This window comes from Hypanus sabinus, unplaced genomic scaffold (genome assembly GCF_030144855.1).
Source record: "Hypanus sabinus isolate sHypSab1 unplaced genomic scaffold, sHypSab1.hap1 scaffold_52, whole genome shotgun sequence".
Classification (NCBI taxonomy): Eukaryota; Metazoa; Chordata; class Chondrichthyes; order Myliobatiformes; family Dasyatidae; genus Hypanus; species Hypanus sabinus.
Genome location: NW_026781382.1, coordinates 1122362 through 1136288, shown reverse-complemented (window position 1 = coordinate 1136288; position 13927 = coordinate 1122362). Strand labels below are relative to the sequence as shown.

Genomic DNA, 13927 nt, shown 5'->3' with positions numbered 1-13927 from the left:
CTTGCATAATGCATTTTTATTGGAACTGAAAGAACCAATGAGCCGAGTTTCTTTAAATCGTCCAATGCAGGACGAATTCAATGAGCCCGTCATGCTCCCGTCAACACGTTGAAAGAACAATAAAGGTTTGTCTACAGCGCCTAACAAAGTGATTAGGAAACGGATCATCGACTTTCACATCTTACTCTGGAAAGAGATGATCAATCCCAAAATGGCATTCGAAATATCATATGCCAAGCCGCGAATGATGAGCGATGTTATAAACTATTTCTGACAAAATTAAATGGTCACTCCAAGAGGATTGATTACAGAAACAAATCAACGAAGAGGATGTTTCATATCTTGTTTCGACCTCTTGTTCTGACCATTCGTCTGTGGGTGAAAGTAGGAATAACTGCGAGAGGTATTTCCAGAAAGTTTACAAAATGCACGACAAAACGTGGACGTGCGTTGTGTGCCCCTATCAGAGATTGCATCGGAATGAAAGCCGTACACGCTACACCTCTGCTGAAATGAAAAGTCTACTGTTTCCAGGGCTGTGAAACTCAGTAAGGTAAAAAGTTAACCTGACTTGGAATATCAGTTTAAGTAACAGTGAAGAAGTGTGAAGTCCAGTGATAAAATCAGCAAGAGGTGGAACCAGGTGTGGGAGGGTAAGGGGAGGGGACGGAGAACACCATGGTGTGAAATGGAATCTTTGGAACGGTAACAAACGGCACAAACCTCGGCAAATTACTTGACGAACCTATCATAAACAACAGGAATTCTCCTGATGTTGGAAAACCGAGCAACACAAAAAAAATTCAGGTGGAGGGCAGTAGGCCACGCAACATCTAGGAAATGAGCACGGTCGAATTTTCGGCCCGAATAGCTACTTTTTCTTTTGAATTCGAGGCTGCGTAGAATGCCAGGGCGGTCTCTTCTCTTCGATGAATGACCCTATTTGAGGACATCTGACATAAGCTGGGGTGGCACCGATAGCCGACGTAAAGGTCTGAGAACTGGATGAATCCCATCAAGAGCTTGTCTAATCAGGTCATCAACAATCCAAGTGACAGGAAACACTAATGTTTTTTCTTCAAAATTATCGACTCCGACATCTCTGACGAATTGGCGAGATCAATTTGCCTAGATAGAGCGTCGGGCTTTACGTTTTCGGAACCCAGATGATAAGTAATGTCAAAATAAAACAGTTTAAAAAAGAATGCCGATTGGACTTGCGGTGGTTAAGTCCCCTGACATTCTGGGAATCAGCTAAATTCTTATAAGCCGTAGAAAAATAGAAACATAGAAAGCACAATGCAGGCCTTTCCGCCCCCAAACTGTCCTCCCATGAGAAATTATCTAGAGTTACTCATAGCCCTCTATTTTTATGCACTCCATCTCCCTGTCCAGGAGTCTCTTAAAAATAACCTGTCGTATCCACTAGCACCACTTTCGCCGGCAGCCCATTCTACGCACTTAATCCGTTGAACAATAAACAGATTCTTAACCCCTTCAGCCAGAGCCGTCACTCGTCTAACAGCCAATAGCTCACAATTACCTATACAATAACGCGATTGAGCAGGTGACAACCGTTTCGGAAAGTAAGCACTGAGATGCAGCTTCCTTCGGCGGTGGAGCTCGGGGGCATGACTTCTTCTATTCATATCTGGAGTTTCTCCTCTCAGCAAATGAAGAACAGATCCAGTTTATGTAGGCGCATTATGGGAACAGTGACAAGCGAGTTCTTAGGGTTGTTGAAGACTGACTCCGCCTCTGCTGTCTAATAGAAACGACTCGACGTTTCCTTAGTCAGGTTAATCAAGATATGAGCCACAACACAAAATGTCCTGATAAATTTCATAAAAGCCAGAAACCGCAAGCATCTCAGAATCACTTTGACAGATCGGTGAGTGAGTGGGCCTGTCTAGAAGAACACGAGTTTTATCGGTAGGCATTTATAGGTCTCGTGGAAAATGACAGATCCTGACTTTAGAAGTATGAAATTCACTCATCTCCACAGTGATATTTTAAGTAAATGTCTAAATAACAGTGAAGACCTGACATCAAATGGGATACGTGTTTCGAATACGAACTTATAAACATCAAATCACCGTCTAGATGTACAAAAATAGGCCCGTTTTGCATTTCACTCAAGACATCTTTAATGAATGTTTGTATAACTGCTATGGCGTTATCAAGTAGAAAAGTGCATAAATTTTGCCAGTCGCCGTCTAGAATGCCGTCCTCCATACATCACACTGAACTATCGAATGGAAATGTAGGCATGCCTGCGATACAGTTTACTGAAAAAAAATGGCATCTTTCAGTAAGGCAGAGTTCACCAGTAGTATTGGTTAACGATTATCACTGTCATATTATTAAAATTCCGTTAAACAATGCAGTTTCTGAAGGTGCCGTTTTTGTGAAAAAGAAAAGTCAACCTCTGTAGGGGATGTCGGGGTACTAACAAGCCACACTGGCAGCTCCTCATTGAGATATTTTGCCAGAGCTCCTCTCTTAGGACCAGATATGGATAACAGCCTGCCTTTTTTAGGAGAGCAACCGTCAATAAATCGAAGTAAAATGAAAACCACGAGAGGATCGCAGCGAAATAGCAATTTTCCTGTTCATATCTGCTAGTAGATCGCAGCATTCAGAATGGACTCTTTTAACATCGTTAATAGCTTACAACGCAGGAAGCTAGAATGCAAGTTCAGGGATGTGTCTTATTGACGTTGAATGCCCGAGACACATACTCACGTTTCTTGGGCACCGATAAAAAAAGAAAACAAAAAAAAACAACAATTACTGGGACGTTTTGACACAGCCATGGATGCCCAAGCATAGGAGGTACCTCTTCAGAATGAATGAAGTGGAACATTAATATCTCATGGCGATGCCCGATAACATTGCCTAACGATCCGAGGTGAAACAAACTCAAGAGGTCGATCTTACAGGGTAAACACGGCAAGGAGATGATCAAGCTTCAAGATAGATACCCCCATTTGCATGCCATTCCGAAATTCATAATGTTATACTCTGAATAAGAGTCAATGAATGTTCGAATGGGAGATGTTTTTTGATTCCTTATGAAACAGACGGTATATGTAAGCTCGATAAATTATTTATGGAAGAAGCACCAGAGATCGTTACAAATCTCCCTCACCAGACAGCTTCCGAGGGTTTCCCGACCACTTGCGAACATGGTCACGTAACGTCCCAGTGCCTGACAGCACAAAAATATCACTCTTTAAATCTTCCATTGGGGCGGGAAGGACAGCAACTGGAGAGCGACTGAAGCTGCTCGCGCGGACGTTCTGACAGACGGACGTGTAGAACAAATGGCTCCGTTGATTAGCCCTTTAAGTTCCAATGCAAAATCGCAAACTGCCAGTTCAGGAATAAGAGAGTTTTTGAGCCCTCTGTAGAAGATGGACACCACCGCTTCGACGTTCCATCCCCTCTCTTGAGCTGAATTTCTGAATTCCAATGGAATATCATGCCGCCGTCTTTCAACCTTGTTTTATGTCAAGAAGTCACTCTGCCGCCTGCTGCCCACCGATGGTGTGATGAAACACTCTCCTTAGGGAGCCAGTAAATGGATCAATGGACTAGCATTGAGGGTTCACTCTCTCACATGTAAGCGTTGCTTATTCTGCAGCTTTCCCAGAGGGGAGGGACTTAACGTTCGCCACTTTGCTTAGTTCGGCATGCAAATTGTGCGGTGTTATTTCCAACAACAGAGAACAATGTGTTATAAATCGAAGGCACGACTCGAGACTCCTGTCGAAGTGCTTCTGAGTAGTCAATTAGTGAGTTATCAAAATTCTGCGCCACCTCCGCCCACCCTCCAGTCCACTACGGGAGCATGGCTACCTTCGTTGGACGCTTTTAGCTTTAACTTGAAGTCAGTGAGAACCTTGGCCATTTTTGGACAGCTATACCTCCTGCCTAATAAGCTTCGCACTATGTTCTGCCAGCTCAGGTTGCACGTCGTAATCTACTGAGCTCATTTTTTCAGGCGCAATCACACTATCATGGCCACTAGGTAAGTCACGTTCAGGATCACAGGGGTCTTGACAATGCAAATAAAACTAAGAATTTATTCCAGAAAATAAACAGCAAACCTAATAGGAAATCAGGCAAAATTTACAGATTATTCAAGATTTAAAGTCATTCACAACATAAAGAAGAACACGGTGTTAAAGATGGTAACCAGAACCGCCCAGAAAAAAAAAATGGGTTGCATGTATTCCTTAAGTGCAAGCTGGTGCAATTAGGCATTCAGGACCAATCAGACAATTAAGTGGCATCAGATTGTGTAAAAGTCATAAATACGTTGTGAGCTTAAAACTCGTCATAATACAAAAAGAGACACCATGAAAACAAACTGAAAAAAAAGATTTACTTTCAGACAAACCTTTAAACATGAAAGGTAGACAATAAATGAAACACTGCATACATAGAGATACGATTAAGAAGATGCAGTCTCAATACAATCTGAAAATAAAAATATATTTTGCTTTTAATAACGATCCCTGTTTTTTTCATGTATATAAAGCAAATTTCCTGCTGGTTAAACTTGAAAACTAAGATGCATTGCACAGTCTGATACAGTTCAAAATTGCAAAAGCATCTAGACAGAGAAAAGTCGCCGACTTTTTTTTCCGGTGCACAACACCTGCTAAGATTTAAAGTTCTAATATCAATCATATTTGTTCACAACGTTCAAGAATGTCCGTTAAAATTTCAACAATTCATAAGAATTTTAGCTGAAAAAAGTAGAAATTGCATGTTCCGTCATTGTGAAACTAATTCAACATCACAAGTGCAACAAAGCTGGCTTCTGTAAATGTGTTAGTAAACTTATGCTGGAACATAATATCCTGCATTTATAACCTACCTCATGTTCTTCAGAATTTATTATATTATCCCGCCGGAAAGCCGTTGATAAAGCGAGGATGTATTCCACAGCTGAGTCTTCCAATCTGTCTCGGTATGAGTTCGTGATTTCACGTAGATCACTGGGTTTTAAATGCGTGGCAAAGTTCATCTGTTCAGATTCTGTAGTCTAGAGTGTTCATAGAAGAAACGTAAAAAAGAAAATGAAATCTGATTCAAAGTTCATGAGTTAGATCAGACACAGTTAATGTCAAAATTATTACATGCACCTTAGCCAACTATATTTAAACAGTTTTTCACAATTCCTGACATTTAATCCCAGAAAACATTCCCTGTCTGAGGTCAGTTAGGATCACTACTTTATTTTAAGAATGTGAAATGTCAGAATAATAGTAGGCAGAATGAATTATTTCAGCTTTTATTACTTTCGTCCCTTCCCAGTGGGCCAGAAGATTACATACACTTTGTTAATATCTGACAGCATTGCCTTTAATTTGTTAAATTGGATCAAACGTTTTAGGTAGGCCTTGGCAAGCTTCTCACAGTAAGTTGCTGGAATTTTGTTACATTCCTCCAGACAAAACTGGTGTAACTGTGTCAGCTTTGTAGGCCTCCTTGCTCGCACATGCGTTTCCATTTCCGCCACATATCTTTTATCGGATTGAGATCAGAAAATAATGTCAAGTCTGGTTCATCCTTGGGAGTAATTTCCAAAAGCCTGAAGGTACCACGTTCATCTGTACGGAAAGCAGTACACAACTATAAACACCATGGGACCACGCAACCGTTATATATCGCTCAGGAAGGAGACTCAGTCTGTCTCCTTGAGATGACCGTACTTCGGCGCGAAAAGTGTAAAACAATCCCAGAACGAGAGCAAAGGACCTTTTGATGATGCTGGAGGAAACAGGTAGACAAGTATCTATATCCACATTAAAACGAGTCCTAAATGGACATAACCTGGACGGCTGCAATGTGTGGCCACAATGATCAATTTCATGTTTGGAGGAAAAAGGGTGAGGCTTGCAAGCCGAAGAACAACATCCCAACCGAATGGACGACAAAGTTCATCTCTTCAAATTCTGTAGTCAAGAGTGTTCATAGACGAAACGTAAAAAAGAAAAGAAAATCTGATTAAAAGATCAAGAGTTCCATCAGACACAGTTGATGTCAAAAGTTTATAAGCACCTTAGCCAACTACATTTAAACTCAGCTTTTCACAATTCCTCGCATTTAATCCTAGAAAACATTTCCTGCTTTAGGTCAGTTAGGATCACTACTTTATTTTAAGAATGAGTGAAATGTCAGAATAATAGCAGAGAGAATGAATTATTACAGCTTTTAATTCTTTCGTCACTTTCCCAGTGGGTCAGATATTTACATACAATATGTTAATATCTGGTAGCATTGCCTTTAACTTGTTTAAATTGGATGAAACGTTTTGGGTAGACCTTCGCCAAGCTTCTCACAGTAAGTTGCTGGAATTTTGTTCCTTTCCTCCAGACAGAACTGGTGTAACTGAGTCAGGTTTGTTGGGCTTCTTGCTCGCACACTCGTTTCCAGTTCTGCCAAATATCTTTTATCGTATAGAGGTCAGAAAATGATGTCAAATACGGTTCATCCTTGGGAGTAATTTCCAAAAACCTGAAGATACCACGTTCATCTGTACGAACAGTAGTATACAACTATAAACACCATGGGACCACGCAGCTGTCATAATGTTCAGGAAGGAGAATCATTCTGTCTCCTTAAGATGACCGCATGTCGGCGCGAAAAAGTGTAAAACAATCCCAGAACAAGAGCAAGCGACCTGGTGAAGATGCTGGAGGAAACAAGTAGACACGTATGTATATCTACATTAAAACGTGTCTTACATGGACATAACCTGAACGGCTGCTCATCAAGGAAGCCGTCACTGCTCCAAAACGGCCACGTAAAAGCCGGACTATAGTTTGTAAGTGCACATGTGGACAAAGATCTTGTTTTTTGGTGAAATCTCCTTTCTTCTGATGAACACAAAAAATGAACTGTTTGGCGGAGAACTGAAAAAAAAACGTATGCGAGCGGGGCCTACAATCCTGGCACAGTTACAACCGTTCTGTTTGGAGGAATGGAACAAAATTCCAGCAACGTATTGTAAAAAGCTTGAGGAAGGCTACCAAAACGTTTGACCCAATTTCAACAATTTAAAGGCAATGCTACCAAATACTAACAAAGTGTATGTAAACTTCTGAACCATTGAAAAGTGTTGAAAGAAATGAAAGCTAAAAAAAAATCATTCTCTCTACTATTATTCTGACATTTCACATTCTTAAAATAAAGTAGTGATCATAACTGACATCAGACAGGGAATGTTTGCTAGGATTAACTTTCAGGAATTGTGAAAAACTGAGTTTAAATGTATTTGGCTAAAGTGTATGTAAACTTCCGAATTCAATAGTATTAGGCATGATTTGCATGCTTTCAGAAAATCGTTCTGTCTATCATGAAATCTTGCTATGTATTTAAATCCCTAATTATTTTCCACTCCTTATTGCCCTTCAGAGAGATGACGTATTTAAGCTTGAAAACGTTCTGGTCACCCTGGTTGATAAGACTAGGAAACACACACTCAAGACCCGCCAGACCAGTGAGACTGAGATGGCTTTCCTAGCTTAACCTGCTGCTTGTGTGAGTGCTGTGTACTTTGTCACCCTGTTACAGCTCTGTACCAAGAAACAGCACACAGCACATAGCATGCCATTAAAGGAATTATATTTATGAGTCTTAACTAAAGGTTTAGTGAAGAAAAGACAGAAGAACAAAATAAGTTCCCATTATAACTAAACAGTCAAATGTGTGCCACTTGTTGCTCAATTCACAGATCCTCAGTCGATCTCGGCGCTCGGCTCCATCGAGTCATGATCTCCCCACCGGGTCGAATCCTATGACAAGTTCTCTCCAGCGTCCTTTCTCTTTATCAACCGGCGAACAAAGGACCCAGCTTACATTCCAAAGTATCCATTATCTCTAACCATAACCCCAAAACTGCTTAGACAGAAAAAGAATTATGTTAGCTGTGAAAACTTTCCCAGGGTGTTCCCCGCACCCCGCACCAAATTCGTTAATCTCCTCATGACGTTGAGATAATCTATAACGCCATCATACATAGCAGAAAGTCAAACTTATTGCAAAACGGTGAAACCATAGGTCATCACGGAGATTGTGTGCCACACTTTGTTCCCCGGGTGCAACTTCTGTCAGTCTATCCGGAGTGTCTTCTCAATCAGTGGGATCTGAGTACCTCATGACCCACTTATTCAGATTCAGATACACCCTGGGCTCTTTCTTGTCGACCTGGGGATGTCCCTGCCTGCCCCATTACTCGTACCTCACGAAAGCTGAGGTTCCCTCTTCCCTTGGCAGAGATCAAATTCATCCGCAGTTATTTCGGAGTGCAGCCTCGCATTATATTCTAACTGCCGCCTCAGCGTGAAATGGTAGGGAATCTCTTCATCAATTATTCGGGATTTTGCGAAGGACAGCATATACCACACCACCATTTCATTCTCTTCTAAGTCTGCATATTACACCGGGGTATCGTTCGGTCTAATTATAATCCTCGCTGGTCATTCTGTCCACCGCCACAGAATCTCCAACAATCGGTTTCCGGGGGGGGGGGGGGGGGATGGGAATGTCTATTTATTTATCTATCTATTTATTTATTTATTTATTCATTCATTCATTCATTCATTCATTCATTCATTTATTTATTTATCTATCTATCTATCTATTTATTTATTTATTTATTTATTTATTTATGTATGTATGTATGTATGTATGTATGTATGTATGTATTTATTTATTTATTTATTTATTTATTATTTATCTAGCTAGCCATCCATCTATCCGTTTATTTATCTATCTATCTATCTATCTATCTATCTATCTATCTATCTATCTATCTATCTATCTATCTATCTATCTATCTATCTATCTATCTATCTATCTATCTATCTATTTATTTATCTTCCTACTTATTTATTTATTTTAAAGATTATTATTATTTATCAGAGCACTGCCATTGCTCCAGCATCTGAGAGTTCTGCTTCACCCAAGTGTCATCCAGCTCTTCCAATTTAGGGACCGACATCTTTTCAAACAACATGCAGAGACTACAATAGCTGGGTCTTTTAAACTTGGTACTTTGCCATTTATTCGTTAGCAGGTTAAGGGCAGTTACTAACTCAGAATGCTCACCTCTGGCTGGAGGCCTCAATGGCCCATCCACATTAGGTCACCCATTCCCCTCGGTCCGCTCAAAGGTGAGCAACTTGTTTTTAAAATCTGTGCCCCCAGCTACGGGAAATTCGGCTTCCCATTCGGCACGCTCGCCTACACTACCCTCCTCCTGGAAAGTATGGTCTGTCCATGACCCCTTCACACCCGGGGTCCCAGTAGTACCAAACAGATTCATTGTCGGTAAGTCAGCTCCAGTCTGACCTAAGCCAAAGTCTTCGCCTGCCATGTTGGAAATCTCCGCTCCATAATCTTAACTGTTCGTAATGATTTAAATAATTTTACAGTTTGAATTAACAGTTCCTTGGGTCTACGAATATCTACCCTACTAAATGCAAAACTGATTTGTTACCGGTAATCCCGAGGATTTGCACTACCGCGAAACTACTGCAACTGTCCATAATCACGTATCAAGGGCTTGAACGCACAACCCAATGGATCAAAGCTCAGGACAATCATAGAACATCGAACGAAATATATCCCGGACCATACCCCCTCAAAGGAAACCCCGCTGATCTTCCTGGCTGCGTAAGTCTAGGGAAGATACACTTCAGTCCCGCCAAACCTGAGAGAATGAGATGCCTCTCCTAAACCAAACCTCAATTTATGTGGATGCTGTGTAATTTGCTCCCTGTTATAGTTCAGTGCCAAGGTACAAGCAAAAGGAACATTGCATACACTTAAAGGAAATATACTTAAAATTCTTAACAAAAGGGATCATAAAGAAAAAGAAGGGAAAGCAAAAGGGGGCCCATAAAAATTCAACAGTTAAATGTGCAGCAACGAACCTCAAATTAGAGTCACCTGACTTCATTGAGTCAAATCGTACTGTCGTCTCCAGCATTTTCTCTCATATCCCGACTTTCCCAGGGAGTTAAAATGTAAAACATAATATGCAAAAATACATGCAATCTGCCTAATGTTGATTTGGATTATTGGTGTTATCATGAGAATATTACACAAACTTAGGACTAGATATGGCGAAGATTTAATTGCTATCCAACATTGACCCCGCTGTTACATCAAACCTGACCCTTGAAATTTAAACTCTGAGTCGAAGGTTATTTTACAAAACACAAAGTTCAATACGTCAACCACTGCTGTTGATAATGATCAGAACAGGCCTTGTTGAAAGGATTTACAGCTGACATGTAAATTCTATCCACGTCTCTGCCCTCTCAGTATTTCTCGCGGATTCTGCTTTTGATTCAGAAAACCGGATTCTGAAGGCATTGTTTATACTGCTTATAATATCATGAGACTATAAGACATACCAGCAGTACTAGGGCATCTGACCAACCGAGCCTTCCTCTCCATTCCGTCATGGCTGATCCTGTCTTAACTCTTCCTTAACTCCAGATCACAGCCTTCTCCCTGTAACCCTTGATACCGTACCCAATCAAGCATCTATCATTCTCTGCGTTAAATAAGCCCAACAAACTGGCCACCACCGCTGCATGTGGCAACAATTTCCACAAATTCACCAGCCATTTGGCTAAAAAAAATTCTCTGCTTCTCTGTTTTGAAAAGGTGCCGCTGTATCCTGAGGATGTACCCTCTTGTCCCAGGCTTTCCAATAATGGCATCCATCCTTTCCACATTTACTCTATCTAGGCCTTTCAATATTCGAAAGGTTTCAATGTTATCCCCCTTTCATCCTTCAGAATTCTAGCAAGTACAGACGCAGATCCATCAAAACGTTGATCGTATGATATGCATTTCAATTCCTGGAATAAATCCTGTGACCTACTCTGGACCCTCTCCAGTCTTTTCTGAGATGAGGCGCCAGATAATGTTCACAATACTAAAGGCATTCCGGGGAGCGGGTCTTCCGCACAAGGACTCCCAAGCCCATATGCATCTCAGATTGCTGGATTGTCTACCCGTTTGGGAAATAGTACGTACATTCATTTCTACTGCCATGTGCATGATCATGTATTTTCCAAAATTGTATTCCATTTGCCTCTTTCTTGACCATTCTTCTAATGCGCGAAAACTGGCGTACATGGTCAACCTTCTTTAAAAGACTGTTCGACGCTTTGCAGGAGCAAAAAATACTACGGAGCCCAGTCGTTCCGACATTACGTGGTTGAGTTAAGGAGGGACTGTCATCTTTCAGAGCGAGGGCAGGACGCTGCCAAACTGCTTCTGGACCTACGCCATAACAGAGGAACGGTGAGATTCTATGCAGTTATATTCCGTAAACGTGCTGTAGAGTCGGATTGAAGTGACAAATCTCTCATCACTGCCTTGCAGCGTGGACTGAACGCAGCGGTCAGGCATGAGATCGCCGTCTAGGAAAAGCAGGATAGGCAGGATGACCTGATTAATCTGGCTATTGGAGTTAACGACCGGGTGACTGAGTACTGCAGGAAAATAATATTTCAAACTTCCTAGGCGCCGCCTGGTCAAAGTCATTCCTAGAGCTTTCCCCCTCCCCCAGCACGCAGCACCCTGCCCACGAACACAGAGGAGTCTTTGCAAGTGGGGCGCATGTAACTGTCTTAGGAGGAACGAGAACAGCGCCGGAGAATAGTATTTTGCCTCTGTAGTGGTGATCCAGGACACTCCCTGGTGGCATGTTCCAAGCGTTCAGTAAAACAGAATACCCGTCAGTAGGGAGGGGAATTCTAAAGAATCGGTTTTCTCCTCAATAAGCTTTCCATAATTCTCTAATGCTTGCATCCTCCTTGTTGTGGGGGGTCTCATACCCATGAACGTATGGAGTTTATTGATTCTGTGAGCAGCAAATATCATGGATACCTCTCTCGCTCAAAGATGACGAGTTCCAATTCAGGAATTAAGAGAAAAGATCAAAGTCAAGCCGCTGGACTGTCGAATTCTGGGAAGAGACCAGATCCACCTTTCCGCCCATCCCCTCCGATTGGTGCTCGGCGACAACCATCTTGAAAAAAATAAACTTTCTATCTGGTTAATTCCCCTGCACTAACATTGGTACTTGGTATCCTCTGGTTATCCGGCCATAACCTACGGATCGATTGTTCTCTGAAGGTACTCCAAAGGTGGAGACGAGCATCACTGTCTACCTGTCTGTGTCCTGCTCAAGGTCCGTTCCATGAACATCCTCCTGTGTAAGCAAAGGATACGGAACAGTCGAGGTTTCCAGCTGAATATCCGGATCACCTCGATGGTTTCAGTAAAAGAAAGGCCATTACCCAGCCCCCATACTGGCCATAGGGCTGTGCCACAGACTTCCTAAATCGCAGTAGTCCTCCCCGGAGCCGGCTCGTTTCCATCTTTCGTCCTGAAACGATGGCCATTGAGGAATACATCAAGGATGCATTGAGCATCGTTTTCCTCCGTATATCAACCTCCCCGGCAGAAGTGGCTGTCAACAACATCACTGTGAAGAACAACTACCCTCTTCCCTTGCTGATGTCTGAGTTTGAAGTTCTCCAGGGAGCAACATATTTTCCAAAATTGATCGGCGCATTGCTTAAAATCTGATTCGCATAAGAGATGGGAAAGAGTGGAAAACGGCTTTCAACATCTCTAATGGCCACTATGAGTACCCTGTGATGCATTTTGATCTAACCAACGCCCCCGATATATTTCAGGCCTTGGTTAACGATCTGCCTAGACAATGTTGAACCAGTTTGTATTTGTGAATTTAGATGGTACCCTTATCTATTGCTGCTCTGAATAGAAGTACGTCCAGCAGGTCCGGAGAGAACTCCGATGAAACGTAACATCTCGGCCAAACCTGATAAATGTGGTCCATAAAGACAAGGTGTCGTTTTTGGGCTACATACTTACCCCATCTAGTGTTCAATTGGAACCTAGTAGAGCTCAGGCTGTGCAATGTAGCCCAAACCGTTTACAGTCTCAAAGATACGGCACCTCATGGGGTTTGCGTACTTTTAACGCCGCTTCGCCCAGAATTTCGGCTCTATCGCGGTTCCATTTAATGCACTCAGCAAGAAAATCTCAGCCGGATTCCATTTGACGGACGATGCCGAGCAAGCATTTTCAGAGCTAAAACGACGTTTTACCACTGACCAATCCCCACGTTCACCATTCCCGCCCACACCAACACCCCAACCCCCCCCCCCCCCCCCGGTCAGATGCAACACCCAGAACCATCTCAGCCATTCATTGTCGAGGTGGATGCATCCGATGTCGGCACTGGAGCTGTCCTCTCCCGGCGCTCATCTACGGATAGCCGGCTGCGGACTTGTGCCTTTCCTTCCCGTCGCTTGACTCTGGCTGAGAGGAATTACAATGTTGGGAACCAGGAGCCGCTTGCCGTCAAGGACGTCCAGGCGGAATAATGACAAAGGCTCGAGGGGGCAGAAGATCTATTCTTGGAATGGACAAATCACAAGAACCTCTCATATATTCAGGATGATGGGAGACTCAACTCTTGTCAAGCCCGATTGGCTCTCTTCTTGACACGGTTCGATTTCATCATCACCTATCCTCCCCGTAGCAAGAATACAAAGGCCGACGCTCTCACCCTGCATTCGACGGATCAGAGGACAATGCCGATCCAGAGCTTCGCTCCTCTGTCGCTACACGGGTGACATAGCGTATAAAGGCAGAGAGGAGGGCTGCACAGCAATCAGATTCAGGCCCTGTTGGCCGTTTCCTCCTGTGTGGGGTCTGTATGATTTTATCACCTTACAGGTACATTAATTAAAAACTTGCTTTCATAAATGATTAATATTATTTATATTTTTCACTGTCACATCTCCAAGGGTTCCTCCACTTTTGTACTGACTTTTTGTTATTGTTTCTTGCA

General features: G+C 42.4%; 1 protein-coding gene across 1 annotated transcript in view; it reads right to left on the bottom strand.

Annotated features, from left to right (window-relative positions):
* LOC132389264 (uncharacterized) overlaps nt 1–12422 on the bottom strand; it is a 42553-nt gene extending 30131 nt beyond the window's left edge. The window contains exons 1-2 of the mRNA XM_059961759.1: nt 12342–12422; nt 4889–5056 (exon numbers count right to left, since the gene is read on the bottom strand). Coding sequence (XP_059817742.1) covers nt 4889–5056; nt 12342–12422 — 249 coding nt within the window. The remainder of the gene's footprint in view (nt 1–4888; nt 5057–12341) is intronic.
* Nucleotides 12423–13927: the final 1505 nt, after the last annotated feature.